We start from the raw sequence: 19,628 nt of genomic DNA, 5'->3' as shown, positions 1-19,628 counted from the left end.
GAATTTCTTCTTTGTTTTTTCTTTACCTTTTTTTCCATTTTTAATTTTGAGTGTAGAGGTAGTCATGATTTCTCATCTAGCTGGCCTCTGAGAACCTACTTTTTCAAGAGGATGACACTTACCATACATAGTACCTCAGCCAATGAATTTGTTACATGTTGAAGCTTTAGAGTCTATAAAATTAACTAACTCTTGTTTTCTTTTGGAATTTTTAATTTGAGTTCACTTTGAATGAGACACCAATGAGTCTCCAATTAGAGCCTGTCTCATACTCCAGCACCCCTTTCCTAACTGCCTGCTGATTATATTAACTTCCATATTCCATGAGCATCTTAAAAAGAATGTGCCCCAAAGGAAAGTTACTATATCCCCTCAAAATCTCTTCCTCTTCCTGTATCCCTTATTTTAATTAATGTACTTTAGGTCTACTGGGTCAGTGGGTGTGAGGCCCATACACCTGTAGTTTTATAAATTCATCAAGTGACTTGGAAGCACAAGTAGGTTTGAGAACCACTGGCCTAGATTATTGTCCTAGCTTCCTAGTTGGTGCTCTAAAGTCCAGTTCTTTACCTCTCCAGTTCATTCTTCACATAATAAATTTACTTTCCTGGGATGCCTGGGTGGCTCGGTTGGTTGAGTACCCAACTCAATTTCAGCTCAGGTCATGATCTCAGGGTCCTGGGATCAAGCCCCGTGTCAGGCACTGTGCTCAGTGGGGAGTCTGCCTGAGATTCTCTCTCTCCCTTTCCTTCTACCCCTCCCCCAACTCATGTTTTCTTTTGCTCTCTCTCAAATAAATAAATAAATCTTAAATAAATAAATAAATAAATACACTTACCTTCCTAAAATACCAGTTAGAGCATAATATTCCTTTCCTCAAAACATTGCAATGATTCCCTACTTTCTACAGATGTATTAACAGCCAAATGTCTTGACTTGGCCTTTGAGAATTTCCATTATTTGTTATTTTCTGCTCCCCTGGCTCACCTGTACCACTTCCTTCAAGAGACCTCATGCTCTAGTCATATCCATGCCCTTTTGAACAGTGCTATCTTTGTCTGCTTCATCACTGACAGCTCTGGCTGTCTCTACTGAAATTTCATTCTTCAAGAACTATTTCCTTTAGTAAAATAATGACTAAGGAAGATTGATATCAAATTTGTCTCTACAATCTCTACCAGGTAGTAAGAAGGCCCATTTGTAATCCTTTTTGGCCAATTATTATGTAAGCTCTTGCACATTGTTGACTGCTTATGGGCTTTTGTCCTTCATTACTGCATGCCTTCCCATGCCTTCCATGGAATAAGTATATGTGTATTGTCACAGCATCCCTGCTAAGTGACTCCATGGTTCCCAATTCCCTGCTGTATGAGGTGGAATTTCTGTTGAGCCCCTTTTACTATGTCATAGGGATTTTATTAACTAGATGTGATGATGAGGTACTCAATGGCTTTTGCTTAGACTGGACTTAACAAGTTCTAGTGCTGTTTGCGTCTCACCAGTTCTGTTTGATTAAAATTGTTGTTGTTTGGCTAATTGCCAGGATGGTATCTTTTCCTTTAGTTGGGCCAAAACAGTGTGCAGAAGGAGAGATGAAAAGAGATGAGAGAAGGCAGAGGAAGACTGAGGCGATCCTAGTGCTCACAGATAGGATGAGTTGAAACTCTATTTTCTCATTTTTTATGTTTTGGGTATCTGTGCAGTTGACTATTTGCCTCTGTGTAACAATGGCAATATTTGTTGGAAATATGGATATAATCTCCAGGAGTTATTCCCTTGAGAGGGAACCTACTCATTTGGATTTGTAAGTTCTGCTATATTTCATCAATCATACCACTTCTCGATCACGATACATCTGTTTGAGCCAGTGTACTGTTGCCCACATCTGAATGCAACTTTATAAAACCAACCATGACTTTTGTGTCTAAGCGGTTCACATGGGGACTTGTAAGCTACCCTTTACTGACTGATTCTCCAGGGTCATCTTTTATACAGATACTGGTTACACAATTGGCATCCAAACACAGATTATCCCGATTTGAGAATAGCCAGACAAGTCAGTGTGCAAAGATTCAAATGACTTTAGTGTTATCCTGTCTCCCTTGATTTATACATATTGTAATTCAATTTCCTTCTGGTACTGTGGATAATGGAGAGTTGCAAATAAATATATTCAAAGCTTACTTTTTAGAGCACTTATTTTCAAGATATTATGTGGAGATTTCCTTCATATAATACTATTCTTAAGGTACATTTTGTTTCAAAAGGAAAACAGAGACCAGATAAGTTGGGTGACTTTCATTGAGCTGATAGCAGATTGTGGGTGAGAAATGGAAAAAGTGGCTTGCCTATAGGGAAGATAAAAGCAGTAGAAAGAGGGTTAGGAAGCTGCCAAGGGCAAGTATCTATCTCATAATTTGGATGAAGGCTGGCTATGTCTTTAGTGTCACTTGAATTGTTCATGTGGGTGATGCTTCGATAGGGAAATGCATAGTAATTGTGGTGACTCAAGTTACCAGGTTGCTAATGAGAGACACAAGTCTTTTTCTAGAAGCAGGTCCATCCTCCTGGGAGGGTGTAGTGTGTGGAGTTGAAGATTACACCATATAAATTAACACTTGATTATAGGTTGCTTGTATTGTTAGCTCACTGTTCTATTCTCTAATCCAATCAACATACTTTGAAACCTTTTAAGTGCTATCCATTGGTAAGATAGTGAGCCATATCAAACTTGCCCTGACCTCATGGCACTTTAGTCCAGGGGGAATTATTTATATGACTATAAGTTGATATAAGTGCTATTAGCAGGAAAAATAGCCACCAATCTCTTTTATTAATAGTTGTATGGAGGTATAATTTAAATACCATAAAATCCATCCATTTGACACTGATTTTTTTAAAGCAAAAATCGGATCATGCACCCCTGCCCCAGCTTGAAATTCTTCAGTGGCTTTCTGTCACTGTTGCAAACAGCTAAAACTCCCTTAACTAGGCTTACTAACACCTTACATAATCTGGAACTCACTCTGCTCTAGCCAAAATTGCCTTCTGACAGTTCAGAGAAGGTATCAAACTCTTTTCTGCCTCAGGACCTTGGCACATGCTGTTCCCTATGCATGACATGAACATTCCCGATTCTTTATATAATTGGATCTTTCTCATCATTTGTATCATTGTTTCAAAGTCATCTTTTCTGAAAGGTCTTGTCTGGCCATGCTACGCAGAATTTTGATTCTCCATACTCTGCCTTCTCTTCATTCCCTGTCCTAGCACCTGTTCTGTCTCCATGTCAGTTATCATAAGCTCTGCAAGTTTTATCTGTCCATTATGACTATAAGGTTCTTAAGGACACCACCCTCTGTCTTCCTTGCAGGGGAGCGAACAAGGTATTGGGCATACAAGTGATACAGAGGAAAAATAACTTACTATAAAGATCTTTAGAGAAAAGTGTATGTGGACTGGTGCTGGTCTGCTGTTTGTTAGTAATCAGAGATGAAATAAGGAAAGAAACAGAAAGCAAGCTTTTACAAATATTTATAGCAATTTGACAGGGTAATATTATGTCTGTTAAGTGTAATACTAAAAAATTTGGCTTGTATTTTTATATATCTTGTTTTGTTTATTTCATGTTTTTAGTAATTTACTTCTATTGATCTGTGAAAATTTGGAGGAAAAAACTGGCCCTTCTTCACAGATAGTTTGAGAAGCACTGTTTTAGAGGACATGATTTGAGAGCCTGGGGAAGAAAACAGAATTCTTTCAATTTATCTTGCTCGAACGTTGGCTAGAAAGTGATCTTGTTGAGAGAGAGAGAGAAGGAGAAAGGGACGAAGGGAAGGTTGACTACAATGGGGGCATTTTTGGACAGGGAGAATGGGAGTCTCAAAGTTGGCAACTTTAAGTTGACAAGTGCCTGTGGATTTCTAAATGCCAGGTAGGAAGTTGGACCCCAGCCCAGTCCACAACTCCTCATTCCCTTGGTGCTCTGTTGTAACCTATCTCCGTTTGGAGAAGAAAGTGAATCCTCAGCCACCAGAGAAATTGTGTACCTAGGGGAGGGGGGCTGGGCTCCTGGCATTTGGGACCAGTGGGGATTTTTCCCTTCAATCCTACCTCTTTTGCCTGTAAGGCCAGGCTCCAGCCCAGTGAGCTCTGTGTTTACATGCCAGCTTCTGAGGTAGCATTGTTCACAACACATGGTTTTGAGCATTTGAAGTTTTTTTAGAGAAGGAGAGAGAGGGAGAGAGAGAGAGCGAGCAAGCAAGCAGGTAAGCAGAGAGAGAGAGAGAGAATCTTAAGCAGGCTTCATGTCCAGCATGGAGCCCGACGCAGGGCTTGATCTCACAACCCTGAGATCATGACCTGACCTGGATGCTTAACCAACTGAGCCACCCACGTGCCCCGAACATTTGAATTTTCTATTTAGAACATAAAAATGGAAGAACAAAGGAAGGGAAAGAATAGCAGGCAAAACGAAAAGACCTGGAAGGGGAAGGGAGCAGAAGGGAACAGTTGTTATTGGCAAGCAAAACACATGACCCAATCTCACTTGAAGTTGTTTTCTCTCTAAACAAAGTGGGCCCCTCTCTGTTTCAGGTACATTCCAAGATCTAGTAGGCTGCAGAGTTCACTTCTTCAATCTTATATTATTCCTGGTTGCCTCTTTTGGGTTCTGTGTTATGAATGGTGCTTTTGTTTTAGTAGAAACTTGAAAAAATTAAATGTAAGCTAGTGCCCCCCCCATTATTTCCTGGCATGTTAATAATATGAATGGGGCAGATAGGGAGGAAAAGAGGAAAGAGGGAGCAAGAGCAAGAGGGGAAATGAGAGAGCAGGAGAGAGGGGTGTGTGTGTGTGAGGGAGAGAGAAGGAAGAGGGAATGTGGCAGGAGAGAAGAGAGTGATGGACAGATATAATTGGTGCCTGTTAAGATGCATTTCAGATTGGCTCTTGGACAGGTTTCAAACCCCTACTCACAAGGCTCTCCTTGGTTTAAGCCTTTTTCTCTCTGATCACTTTACTGTCATAATTGTATAGTTTGTATTTCATTATGCATTTATGTCTTTGCAAATGTTCTTATGTGACCTTTGTGGGGCTGGCCTTTTGTCTCACTGAGATGCTTGAGTGGGTCAAAGGGCAAGAGCAAGGTGCTCTGTCAAGAGTCTGCTCAACCTGCATTGGAGGCCTAGCTTTGGCAATGGATTAGCTCTGAGACTTTGGGCAAGTCATGTATTTTTTTCTGAGCCCATTTTCCTGATCTCTAAAAAGCTTAGGGAGGTGACTAGGTAAGAGGTCTCTCCTCATGGGAGTTCTGAGTAAATTTAGTAAGAAATCTAAAGAAAATAGCTGGCCCGGCAGAGGAGTCTGAGATACGTTAGCTTCCTTTTCTTTGCTTCCCTAGCGCAATGGCGTCCTTGACTGCCTGCTCATGAGGCCCCTCTACCAGTGGCAGCTACATGACCTAACTTCCACTTGTAGGGTCAACAACAGTCCCCCACTCTGGGGTTGGTCTTGACCTAGGCAGAGAAACTGTTGGGTCTTCTAAGATAGTGGTTAACTGGTACAGCACTGAATGAGTCCAGTATGGCTCATGTTCTCCCCTAGGCACCCCAAATGCTTGGGGTTTTTTGTTTTGTTTTTTTTTTTTTTGGTCTTATTTTTGGGGCTGGGTGCTGAAGATCTGTTGCTGGACCATCTCAACCCAGATCTAATTCACTTTGTGTTGACCACAAGGTAGTTTTGATTGATCCTTCAGATCCTCAGCTCTGTTCAGAACGTAGGTAAGGGTACTCATACCCTTCTTGGCTTCTGCCCACCTGGAATGATTTTAAGCCTGTCTTATGACTTTATATCTCTAAGGATAACAAGGCTCTGGTTTTGTTCCCCCATTTATATCCTCAGCTTCTGCCTAGCTGTTGTGCCTATACTCTCACTCCTGGCCTTCTCTGGTCCAAACTGACCCTCCATGAGGGAAGAAATGTAGAGCTGGAAGTGACCTTGGAGGTTTCCCAAATTTTAATCATTAATATGCCACATATGCCACCTTTATAGTTTTTTGCCATATAGGTGGATCATCTGAGCTGTAATTTACCTAATATTTTTCTTTATATGGTCTAAATTTTTTTAACCTAAATATCTACTTTACCCTCATTCTAAAGAATGGTATCTGTACAATCACAGAAGTGAGAGGATAGTTATCTTTTTGCATTACATATTTAATACAAATTCAAAAGTAATAAGTTTAAGAAATTTTGCTGTGTACTCCCTAAAATCATCTTGTGTACAAGTAGCACACTTAGGGAAACAGTAATCTGGTCTTACTCTCCATTTTATGGATTAGGAAACCTGTTTCCTAGCTCCAGGTCTAGTGCTTGTTTTCATCATGCCTAGGGTTGTTAGTCTAGGGTTCTGCACACAATGACTGAGCTATCATTGCTGACATAAATGAAAAAATTAAATAACAATACACAACATTCCTGGGGATGCAGTGTAAAGGATCCTGATGCAGGACCTTGCCTTGAAAGAGAGAGAGAGGTTGCCTGACTGACAGAGTGTATGCATGCTGGTTACGTCTGGTACCAGAGTGGCAAACATTACCATCTTAGAATTCTGGAAGAGAACACAATTATGGAACCACTCCCCAAAAAATGACATCACCACCTGACACAGAATTTGTAAGAGACATGCTCGCTCTCTCATCATTGGGATGTCCACCTCTGGGCTGTGTGTTCCCCAGATCACATCTCTGGCCTGTGCTTCTGATGGAATCTTTTGTTTCTTCCAGGGACTTCAACAAGGTAGAACTTTTCTGCAGCTTGTTGTCTGCTGTGAAATGTGCACCCTGACCCACGAGAGGCCCGTCGAAGCATTCCTGGACTGTATGAGTCTTCTCACTTTCGCATTGCTACCAGGGAAAGTCCATGTCAAAGCACCTAGAAGTCTTTGCAGATAGATGGAGCTCCGTGGCAAGGGGCGCACATGGCGCTCTGGTACAGGTGATTCCAGAAAGCTTAGTGACTGTCTTTGATTTTGCATTTGTAGAAGAAGGCAAGGGTTCTGTGCTATTGTTATACCAAGACTCAGATTAGACTGTTCCCTTGTGTATCTGTCCTCAGCTTTCATCCAGCTGGCTCATTCTGAAAGGAAACATCTTAGCTCCACTTACCCTTTTTGACCATCTAAGGAACTTCTAAAGAGTTTTGGGGTGTGTGTATGTGTGTGTGCGTGCATGTGTGTGTGTGCGCTTGTGTGTCTTTGGTGGAGGTATTTGGGGTATTTTTATCTGCTTTAAAAAACCTGAAAACCATGATGGGATAATCTGTCTCATTTTTTATCAGAGATGAGCAACAGTTCCTATCTCTCTTGCCTGCATGCAATTCGATATAGAGTACAGGGACTTATGGAAACACATGGCTGAGTTCAAATGAAAAGAAGGTCACTAGAGGAAAAGGAGTGGCAGTTCGAAGCATGGCGAATGAGTTCATGTTTTCATTAGGCAGACTGACATGACGCTATGTATTACAGTCTTTCTGAAGGACCAGACTTCACTTGTTCTTGTAGTAGGCTTCCTCCCACTCATGATTCTGAGTCCTGGTTAGGCATTCAGTTAACCATTCTTTTCTCCAACCTTGTCCTACTGATTCTCTCTTGCAGTTCTAATGCTCCATAGGCTTTCATTTCTGTCAGGTCTGGGTCTCAAGTTGAAACCAAAGCTCGTCTGAAGGATTGTTGGTAGGAATAAAGAGGCCCAGTTAGAATTCTAGAATGGCGAAGGTCTCAATGTATCATCCAGTCATTGATGTGCATGGCTTGGATCTCCCTTTAAGATGGAACCTGCCTCGAGGACTTGAGTGAGCTGATAGCTTCCAGTTTCAGGACCTGCCTCAGCTTTCAGGCAGGAGGTATGTTCTTCCTGAACAGCGGCCAGCCAATGGCTGAGCAAGGTGGTGGTGCAGTGGCTCGCTGTTTCGGGGCAGCATGGGGTTCTTTGCACTGGAACTCTCGGTTATTCTGGCCAAGACTTTCTTAGAACTATACCGCCATCTGAAGCTCTTCTCATCAAACTTCCATTCCCTCTCCTTGGCTGATATCAGACCTGAACTGTGGTCTTAAGCTCTCCCTTCCCACTTGTGACCCTCTCTCTTTTCTTTTTCACAGGTATCATTCCCAGTAAATGTCTTGCACTTCTTTTTTTTTTTTTTAAAGATTTTATTTATTTATTTGACAGAGAGAGAGACAGCGAGAGAGGGAACACAAGCAGGGGGAGTGGGAGAGGGAGAAGCAGGCTCCCCACCGAGCAGGGAGCCCGATGCAGGACTCGATCCCAGGACCCCGGGACCATGACCTGAGCCGAAGGCAGTCGCTTAACCAACTGAGCCACCCAGGCACCCAATGTCTTGCACTTCTAATTATATCTTAGCATCTGCTTCCAAAGGGCCTAACCATTACATCAAAGAACTCCCCCATTCCCATCTGAGTTTTACAGTAAAGAAACTGAAGTGACTTATGCAAGGTCCCATAGCTAGTTAGTAAGTAGCATAGCTAGTTAGTAAGTAGCAAACTCCGTATGACAACCCAAACTTTCTGCCTTCGTTCAATGCTCTTTCCCAAACTTTAGTCATCCACATGCCACCACAGCCACATACACAAAAGCCAGACCTTGCTGTATGTTTATTCCCCATGCTATTGCTTATACAACACATTTGACACATTTGACACATTAAATCTCTACGTTAGCCCTGTATGAAGTAATAATGTCCATGAAATTTGGATTTCGAGGTGCTCATTTTATATCTTTCTAACACACAATAAATAATACATTACCATCATAATAAAAAAGTTTATGTGTACACTATGTAAAGTCATCTCCTGTACTGTCAGTGATGGGTGAACCCTGGGATGTATAAGGCAGAAAAGAAGGAAAAGGGAGAAGGAAGGAAGGAAGGAAGGAAGGAAGGAAGGAAAGAAAAAAGGAAGGAAGGAGAGCAAAATACTTATTGATGAGAAAGAAATGGTAAAAACCCATCAGTAACTGCCCTCAGGTGCCTTGCTGTGACATCCATATTTCCTGCCAAGCCCTGGTCTAACTTCCAGTGAGTCAGCAAACATCCTTTACTTATTGGTTGCCTAAAAAAACCAAATTGAAAGTATTTAGATGTAAATGAAGAATCAAGATTTCTCCTCTTAAAAGAGTCAATACATTTATCCCCCAAATGGTCTGAAGTGCTCCACTTTGAGCAATTTATTGGAGAACATGCACACTACATTTCAAAGCAGTAGCTCTAATCGTCATTTCATAAAGTGTTGGAAAACACACTTCCTAAGACAGAGGTTTAAGTAACATTTCCTTTCTTATTCAAAAAATTTTCATCATTAAAACAAAATAAGATTTTTTTCTTTGATTTAAGAAATCTAAGAATATAATTATAATAATCTTTCACCTTTGTTGCTATTCTTTTGGTGTAAGAGCTCCATAATGATTATCATTCTGTTGTGCTAATGAAACAAGATCGGGGTTCGAACTCATGTTATGTAATAATGTAATAGATTCTTAGTATTACAGTGATAATTTAACATTTCTCTTTCATTTAGGGGAGATAGTATTATTCAGAACCTCTGCCAAACAGATATTCCTGATTTAGAAGCCACTTTGTTAATTCCTAAACCAACTGTCTTTTTGGAGAAAGAACTATAAACTAACCTAAATGAAATACTAGCTTCTAGAGTTTCATAGATTTTAAAGGCATGGGAAATGTTAAGGAAAAGATTCAAGTTGTGTTTCATTATAAGTATACAGGTGGCTGTATGCTTTGACAGGGTCCCTTGATGTTCTGTGTTCCAACCTACTTCTGGCATCTGATTTGAAAAGATTTGGTAGTGATCTGCTTCTGGAAAGACAAACCCAGTACTGATATGCACATCTACTTGGGTTAACTGGGGAAAGAGTCGGTTTCCTGTGTCCCCTGTCCCTTGTGTTATATTTCAAACCTGGATAAAATGGTTTACATGTCAAATCCAAATCGGATCTAAGAAGAATCCGTCTCAAATTACTATGTTTTAAAAGAGAAGAGAATACGAGCTTCACAGCTAAAACAGAGACAGCATAATTGAAAACAAGGCTATTGCATTCAGGTTTTGGCATTTACTGACTCATTTCTCCAAGTGTCTAAAGAACACATTAGGTTCTTTGTGTATTTCTTTTTTGGATGATTACGAACAGCACAAACTAAATAGAATATATTGCCCTGGGAAACAAAAACTCTGCTTGTTCTTACCAGGTTCGCAAGCATGTAGTGATAACCTCTTGAATGTTTCCCCAGGATCACAACCTGCAAAAGGAGAAATAAGAAATATTGCTTATTTAAGAAGGGCATTTCCAATTGCCTAATCAATGGGAAGTGCAATCAATCGATGGGCTAGTGTGAATTACTTTTAAATGATCAACAGAGTTAGGTCTTTGTATACGGTAAAATCACAGTTAATAGGACCAGAGTTCTTTTTGCACATTTCAATGTCAGGCAGAGAATACAGGAAGAATTGCTAACATTGAAGTTAAAAGTGTCAAAAACAAGGGAGAAAAAGCTCTCAAAACTGCCAGGTCAGTAGCATCACTGTCACTAAAAATAGATGGCAAAAGTGATGAAGCTGCTGATCCCCCACCCATGAACTGGATTCTGTACTCAGCTGCTGAGATGGAAAATGGGCTGAACGTGGAATACAAATTAGAAAATAGAATGTACAGTACATTTTTTTGTTGTTGTTATCTGGAATGCTTAGGGAATAGAACACTCTGGGAATGGGGTTAATGGGATTTTCAGGTTAATCGAGGTTACTTTTGCTTATTGAGACTTTTCTAAAATGCTTACCTTCTTTTTCCTGCCTTAATAGGAAAGATTTGTGACCATCTGTACAGCTTTTGCTGCCGGATGCTAGGCTGCAGGGCAGTGGGGGTGGGGATTGTCCCCTAGGGGACATTTGGAGCTGCCTGGAGGCATTTTTGGTTGTCACATCTGGAAGGGTGACTAGTATCTAGTGGGGAGAGGCCAGGGATGCTGCTAAACATCCTACAGTGCACAGGCCAGCCCTCCACAACAAAGAATTGTCTGGTAAAAAATGTCAGTAACATCTGAGGTGGAGAAGCCCTGCCTTGGGGTCATCATTCTTACAGTAATTTTCATGAATAACACTGTATTAATTCTAAGCCCTACAGTTTACAAAATGCATTTTTGTTATTTCAAAATGTGTAAGTGGATTGAATAATTTCCAACCAAATGTATTGGTTGTCATTCGCAAGTTTTTGACTAAATACCTGACATAAGCTTATTTCCAGATAGCTAAGTACGGCAAATTCCAGTTAATTGAGGATTTTATAAAATGTCACTTTAATAAGTACTGATTATGTACAAAGTACTGTGCTGAATTCAGGGAGTGGGCACCAGGAGGGGGATCACATAGAGGGTAAAGATACAACCGGAAGTGGAACCAGGTTTTGTTCCGGGTCTGACGTTAATACCACTTTAGGAGCCCTCTTTAAGAAAAGTGAAACAAAGTCATGAATAGTAAAGCCTTGGAAAGAACCCATAAAAGTAAGGTGCCATTAAGCTTAAGCTTCCTGACAAGTTCCACCATGGGCACAGTTATCAAAGGGTTTAAAAACAACTTGAGGGGGCGCCTGGGTGGCTCAGTCGGTTGAGCATCTGACTCTTGGTTTCGGCTCAAGTCATGATCTCGGGGCATGGGGATCAAGCCCCGTGTTGGGCTCTGTGCTCAGTGGGGAGTCTGCTTGAGATTCTTTCTCCTTCTGCCCCTCCCCCCACTCTCTCTTTCTCTCTCTCCATAAATAAATAAAATCTTAAAAAAGGATAAAATAAAAACAACTTGATAAGACAGCAAAATTGCATACATATCAAACCATAAGTATATATAAAAGGCCATAAGAACAGTGAAAACAATTGTCCTTAACTGAGTGCCTAGTATATGGCAGGCCCTGTGTTAGGTGCTTTTTATGTACTTAATCGCTAGAACAATTTAACAGATTAAGTATCATTAGTTTCATTTTATAGAGGAGGAATCTCAGCAAAAGAGAGTTTAAGTGATATGCCCGAGGCCACACAGCTCAGAAGTGGAAAAGCTGGAATTAGAACCTGGGTCTGTCGCCTCTAGAACCCATATTCTTGGCGGTACATTACATGGTTTCTTAATATGCGCTAAATGTCAAATACCAATAATTGTTCTAGGTTCTTGGAGAAGAGGAAGAAGAGGTATTTAAAGTCTGCTGGGATGGATAGGGAAGGTTTCCTGGAGAAGATAAGGTTTAAGCTGGCTCAGAGGAGTGGAACCACATATTTAAATATGCTTATCATGCTGGCATTAGAAGCTTTCCAGTCATTTCAAGGGCTGAGAGAGAGAGAGCGAGAGCTGTTTTCGATTAATTTAAAATATGAGCCACATTTCTGACTGATTATTTATGGAGGAAATGAAAGGTTAATGAATGTCTTGAGGAAGTGATTTCTCACGCTGCCATGACACAAAATGAGCTGTTAGGTATCTGCTGGGAAGTATTCTTCAGTGTCCGCTTGTGAGAAACCTCCTTACTGGTGACATTTGTTAACTTTGGATGGCAAGTTGGGACCATATATCTGTTGCATTTTTAATTCACTGACAACCCTCAACATAATAAAAACAGAGGGTTTTGAGTTCTGCCAGAAAAATGAGCGAGATTCCTGAGGACATCTGGCAGAACTTAAAGAAATGAAGCAGCAAGCCCAAAGGAAATGGGGTCTTTCTCACCAGAGGAAGGGCTTAGTGCCCTTTTGAGCAGAGGGGAGGTGAGAGGGAACCATAGAAACATCAGTGTTGTGAGAAAAGCCCCACATGAGAAGCCAGGAGCCCAACCTTGTCATGTATTCACTGCTCGCGTGTGGGCAAATCACTCAACATACCCTGCCTCCATTTCCTTATCTGTAATCTGGGACAATGAACCTGGCCCTTCCTATCTCGGCAGAGTTGTCAAGATCAAAGTGAAGAACATCTGCACTCGGGGTGGGGAATGTGCCTCATGTAATCACACAGGGGGTTAAATAACTGTGAGAGGGGGTCACTCCCTAATACACTGTGTTTTAGGTTCGGAAACAGTTGAAGCTATTGGAATATCTGCTTTAGTCCCTGCCCAGATAGTCTGCTCAGAAGAAACTCACTTATTTGAAGGTAGCTGTCTCATATTATCACCTCACAAGACTTAGCTTAAACTGGAAGGGATGGGCAAGTTAAAGATAGGAACCTTTAGGTGTCACAGAGCTACTGCCTCGAAGGCCCTAATTATTTCCTCATCCTTACTTCCAGCGCCTTCTTAACTCTTACTTAACATACAGTTCTTACCAATCTTGGTCTTTCAGTTCACAGTCAACGAAAAGCTGCAAATTAGAAGGGGTGTGTAGAGAGGGAGGGCGTAATATTAGAAAGAGCCCTTCAGCAGCAGAGGAAGTGACAGGCTGACTTAAAGGAGGTAGTAGACAACATCGTACTCCTGCACAGGATCATCATGGATGTTCGTCGTCAATGCCTGAGTCATCAGGGTCTGGTTGATTGCGTTGGTAATTTCTGCTAAAAAAAACCCCCACGATATGTTTTGTGGTAGGTTTCCAACAGAAATGCTCCTAGTCCCGATACCGGAACCTTGAAATCTTAACTTCCGTGAGGCAGCAGTGATCCTGCCAATGTGAGCTAAGTCCCTCGCTGCAAAAAGTGTCCTGTTTTGCGCTGGGTCTTTCCTTGTTTTGCATTTTTGGTGCAGGGCTTGTGGGAGGGAGGGTGGGGTGTGTGATAGAATGCACAAAAGAACTAGTTAATGGGAGTGATTCTGGTGCTGTTAGTCCTCAGTCTTGATTCTTGCCATCTGCTGTAGATGAACAAGGCATAAATTGTACCCTGAGCTATTTAATGACTCTGGTAACCAAGAGAATATTCAACTTTGCTTTTACAGTAATTACAATAGCTCTTTCTGAATTAGTTTCAGAACTTCAAGGAGAAAAGCTGTCTTAACAGTCTACTGTGAAATTTAAGGAGGAAATACCAAGTTCCCAAATCCATGTACCACATTCACTGTGCCTTTGTAAGATTTGTTGGAAGTGATGGATGGTGAGATAGATGGCGGATATGATAAATGTAATAAGGAGAGATGTGTCAAATGTCGATACAATTAATTGTTTAAAGGAAATTTATTTTTAGCCTCACAAATAGGATCCGAAAGAACAAAATGCCATAATCCCGATTCATTGAAACTTAAACAACAGTTTTGTTTGCAGATAAAAACAGCTCTTCCATACTAACTCACTGAGTCGAGCATATAGCAGAGCATTAAATTATTTGTTAAAGCATCCAGTGAATCATGGTCTACCCATTTGGGGGAAACGTTCCCTTACTGACTCCTCCATGTGCTTATCTGTGACATTGGAGGCTGGGTTTCACTGAATAGTTAAAAAATAATTCAGAAAATGTTCAGTTGGTTTTCTATGTAAGAGGCCATTTCTTTTTCAATCTAATGCTCAATCTAGACATTTTCATAATTTTAGAAATCTGAAATTAAATTGCTCCATAAGACTACTTGAGAGAGGCCCACAGACCCTTTGGGAGCAAAAGCATCTGTTTTTCTATGCTCACATTAAAAAAAATATATGTGTATATGGAAAAGTGTCTATGATTTTTTTCCCCCTTAGATCCATCTGGTATGCAGATTAGGTTATTTGCAGACCTAAGTATCTCCATGTTTGGATTTTCTACATCGGTGCCAAAAAAGGATCTATGTATAAAGATTGATCTTGCTTTGAGTACAGAACATGCCTTCCTGCTCACCTTAATCTGCTTCTCTTCGATTTAGGTACCCTGAGAAGTCTGGGGGGCTGGGGAGAGAAGTGAGGGAGGTTTCCCATTTTAATTCACCCGATTTACCTATTGTATAGGTGTTTTCTCTTTAAGGAAAAAACCACATTCCTTGTGTTCAAGGGGAAAACATTTTTCAGCACCCCCCTTCTTTTCCTGCTTCCTCAGTTATAAAAAGATATGTTGTCCTATGGCAACCTATCTAATTTCAGCTGTGTTGGGAGTTAAATAGTGGTATGCTACAAAAATCAGCCTTAGAATATGCCACACTTCCCAGAAGAAATCTTCCATCAGATATGATAAAAGGCATTCATTTTCTTGAATGAAAACCCCGAGCTACTAAATTGCTTTAGTCTTAGTAAACATATATCAGAAGTCAATTCCGTTAGAATTATTTTGTAATAATTTCAGTCTGCACACGCATGCTCTCCTCTAACTGAAAGACAGTGAGTGCCTCATATTGCGGTCATCTGACTTGAATAAATGTGCTGGATTAGTGAGGCAGAGAAGAGCCAATCACCCATCCCAAAGTCAGCCCAGTGGCTGTGGGGGTGGGGGTGGTGCCAATGGAGAAAGACGGGCTGAAGCTTTTCATAGAGAAGGAAAATGGGAGTATAACCGAGAAATCTCATCAGTGCTTATGCTGTCTAGAGGGGAAGCTTATGCAGAGTGGAGGCAATAGAATAAAGCATCAAATAAAATGCTTGGATATGAGGATTAGGGGACAAGGATTTCACCAGAGAACACGTCTTTGGGAAGTTTCACTTCCCAGACTTTAACAGTGCATCCACTATGACTGAATGGAATATACAGAAGATTTAATGCTAAACAGCAGGAGAGGCAAAGAGAACGTACAAATGAGAGGCAATATATGGCCACGGGTAAGTTAAAGGAGCAACAGATTACTCTCGCTCCTGTGGATGAGGGACCATTTCAGTGCATGTTGACCTTGGGGGGAACACCTCACTGTATTAACCCGGAAACAATATTTCTCAAATTTCATTCCTTCACAGACTTCCATTTGTGTCCTATCCACATCCCGCCGGACTATTAGTTACTTCATATATATCTTTATAGCTACTCCTTTTCTTAAATTTAGTCATGTCGAAAGCAATAATATCCATGAAACTACATGCAAGAAAAGAAATACAACTGTATAGAAATAAAATCTATTCATCCAGATGTTACTGAAAATCCTGCGGTATACTACAAGGGGTGCTGGGAAATAATGCCTTAAAGCCATCCCCTCTTTGGCAAAGAGAATGTAGATTGTGTCTCCCTGTCCTGACAAAATAAGGTTAATTTGTCTGGTGGTTCAAATCTTGAGTATCCCTGCCTACTTTCAAAGGTTCATGAGTTTTGTAAGAGAGCAAAATGATGGGCAGTGTTTTGGAGGTAACAATGCCCAGGACTGGGTACAAATGACAAATCTGGAAAATTATGAAAACATTTCCTAAGGCAATTTACATGTAGTGCCTTACCCAGGAAGTCCAGCAGCTTGGAGCGGTTAGAGTCCTTGGTCAGGGGGCCAATAATGAATACTTAAAACACTGGGACCTTTCCACCAGAACTTCCTGTAAAATGATGCATTTCCAAACACTGTGCCTTTTCTTGGAGTACTTCATCTGAAAGATCTTTCACAGTACCCTATTTATAGTTGGAAATATTCTAGATGTTTCTTCAGGTAGGTAAGGTAGGGTGATTTTAATTAGTATTCAACCTAGAATAATACGGCAAAAAGGACCTTAGTTTCTCTTCAACATACCCATATGTATGACTTTTGTAGTCTCTCTGCATTTGTATTGGCTATCCCCCCAAATCAGTGATAATTTATTTTACAATACATTTTTATTTTTTATTTAAAAAAAGATTTATTATTTATTTGATGGGGGAGGGGCAGAGGGAGTGGGACAGACAATCTCAAGCAGACTCCATGCTGAGTGCGGAACCTAACACAGGGCTCAATCTCATGACCCCGAGATCATGACCTGAGTCAAAACCAGGAGTCAGATGCTTAACCGGCTGAACCACCCAGGTGCCCCTAAACAATACATTTTTATATACCAGAGTTCTTCACATATTCTTTTATGAAATTTACTGTCAGTTATTTTATGTTCACGCTTACAACTTTGGCTTTAATATTTCCAACTTTATTCTAAATAGCAAATGGTATCTTTTTTCTTTGTAGATTTTGCAAAATCATTTAGGACCAAAGCACTATAATCCTGGATTCCTAAGACCTACTTGGAGAACTATACAGCTGGTAAGTAGAAGGCTTGAGAGTGCCAGTGGACTCATTCCTTGTATTTTTTTTCATTTCTTGAATTAAAAAAAAAAAGGGAATGGCAACCTCTGGCATACAGCTGAGTAGTCACTCAAATATGTGTTGTTTTCAACTGTAACCACTTGGGGATAGGTGGAATAATGCAGGACTTCCTTCATTCCCGCACGAGTCACACTTTCCCATCTTTAGGTATTTATCAGCATCAACAACTCTAGTACTGCACCTAAAATGACACCTTATAGTGTTTATACTTTTCTTTATAGATGTGATCTGTATCACCCTTAAAGCCTGGAAAAAAATTTGTATTTATTAAAGGTGATGTACTAGAAAGAGCCAGATGGGTCTCAATTCAAATCCTGCCATTTACCCATTAGCTCCATACGGTGTGCAAAATTGAGCCATGGGTGGCTGGGTAGAGTATTAGAAACTCAGGTTCAGCCCAGAATGATGGAGCCTCCATGTTGGGAGGAGAGAGGAAAGAACATTTAATGTGGGGATATGGAGAATGAGATGTTCTCCTTAGAACTCCCTAATTATGCCTCTGGGAATGAATCTTCTGTTTGTGCAATGCTTCCAGCATTTGACACCCCAATCTGGGAGATTTTCTGATTGTTGAAGGAAGGGAGTGAATAAGTTTATATTTTCAAATAAAAGGAAATATCTCTCAGAAACCCAGTATATTTGGGGGGGCCTTTGTTTTTTAGGATAGTTGCTTACTTGGCAGATTTCTCCGTCTTCTAAGACCCATGTCATCGAAGTGTCTCTCCATTTGGCGATGGATGACAAATGACAGAGGCTTCGTTCATGGCAGGCCAAACATAGAATTCTCCTAATTCTCAAATGTTTGGTTTGCTTTGGTCTTTCACTCTTGCTATTTGAATTTGGCATTATCTTCCCCACTCTGAAAGCTTATCTACTTTTGTGATCCTACTGACATGATAACAGTTCAAGCACTGTAGGCAGAATTACGGACTTTCAGCCCAAAACAGGGGGCTCCTGAAAGCCGATCATTAAATATTCAGGAATTTTGTGAGCCATTTATTAAGCCATTGGTAGCTTGAAATCAGCCATGGTAGGAGTATTTACACTATAAACATCAGCCAACGCGACAAATCAGGGCTTTTCCCCCTTGAGAGCCAGTTTACCCGTATACCACACCTGCATACCACTGGACTCAAAAGGAATATGGATTGATGTTCCTAGTGGATGGAAGAGTTGCCTCCCTTAACCACATCTTTCATTCATCTCTTCTTCTAATGGACATTTGTTGAATGCCTGCTCTGTGCAAATCCTGGGGCCAGACGCTGGGGAGACAGAGGTCACCAAAACCTAGTCCCAAGCCTGGAGGATCTCAACACCAGAAGCGGAAAGACTGCCAAGTTCTTTTTTTTTTTTTTTTAAAGATTTTATTTATTTTTTGACAGAGAGAGAGACAGCGAGAGAGGGAACACAAGCAGGGGGAGTGGGAGAGGGAGAAGCAGGCTTCCTGCCGAGCAAGGAGCCCGATGCGGGGCTCGATCCCAGGACCCTGGGATCATGACCCGAGCCGAAGGCAGATGCTTAACGACTGAGCCACCCAGGTGCCCCAAGACTGCTAAGTTCTAACAGACAATTACAACCCAGCGGGAGAAGTATGAGGACAGAAAAATGTACAAGGTACAGCTGAGGAGAGCATGATTAACTCATAACCCACTTGAGATAGAAAGTGCTTTGTCTCCAAACTAAAGACCTAAAGAATTTTTTCCTGTGGTTTTTATAAAGTGGGAATCTGACAAACAGGTAACTTAAAGAGGATGCTATTTTGAAAACAAAGAGAGATGTCTTTCGGAGGGCTATTTCTCTTGATTTCAGGAGAGCCTCGCCGTTTTACAGTGCTCACACACAAGAGGAAAGATTTTTATTTAGGCCAAATAGGCATTTGTTGTGATGGCAGCCAGGGCTGGCTCTGGAAGAAATTGTGAATGAAATGATTGGTTGGAAAAGCTAAGTTAGAAGGGGCATAAGTGGTTATGTGGTAAATAGAATGGGATCTGCTAAGGGCAATGTGTTCCAGCTTTGCCAATTACAAGCTGTGTAACCGTGGGCGAGTTACTTAACCTCTCAGACTCAGTTTTCCATCTGTAGAACAGAGAACATAATAGTGGATAGGGAGCTGAGTCAGGTGGTCAAGAGCACAGGGTAGACTGCCTGGGTTAGACTCCCTACTTTTCCCTTTCATAGCTGTGTAGCTTTGAGCAATTCACTGAAACTGTGTTTCAGTATACTCATCTGTTAAATGGGTCTGTCATTAGTACATACTTCATAGAATTGCAGCTAGGAGTAAATGAAATAATGTACCTATAGTTCTTTTTTTAAAAATTATGTTCAATTAGCCAACATATAGTACATCATTAGTTTTTGATGTTGTGTTCTCAATGATTCATTAGTTGCATATAACACCCAGTGCTCATCACATCACATGCCCTCT

The 19,628-nt window shown here is 40.9% G+C and overlaps 1 protein-coding gene across 1 annotated transcript in view; it reads right to left on the bottom strand.

The window, feature by feature from the left end:
* GRIA3 (glutamate ionotropic receptor AMPA type subunit 3) overlaps positions 1-19,628 on the bottom strand; it is a 276,653-nt gene that overhangs the window by 102,775 nt on the left and 154,250 nt on the right. Inside the window, exon 5 of the mRNA XM_054509090.2 lies at positions 10,275-10,328. Within this exon, the coding sequence (XP_054365065.1) occupies positions 10,275-10,328 (54 nt within the window). The remainder of the gene's footprint in view (positions 1-10,274; positions 10,329-19,628) is intronic.

The sequence above is a fragment of the Mirounga angustirostris genome, unplaced genomic scaffold, assembly GCF_029215605.1.
Source record: "Mirounga angustirostris isolate CCGP_5_RB_7025 unplaced genomic scaffold, mMirAng1.0.hap1 SCAF_11, whole genome shotgun sequence".
Taxonomy (NCBI): domain Eukaryota; kingdom Metazoa; phylum Chordata; class Mammalia; order Carnivora; family Phocidae; genus Mirounga; species Mirounga angustirostris.
The sequence above is the reverse complement of the archived record's forward strand: the minus strand, read 5'-3'. Positions and strand labels throughout refer to the sequence as shown.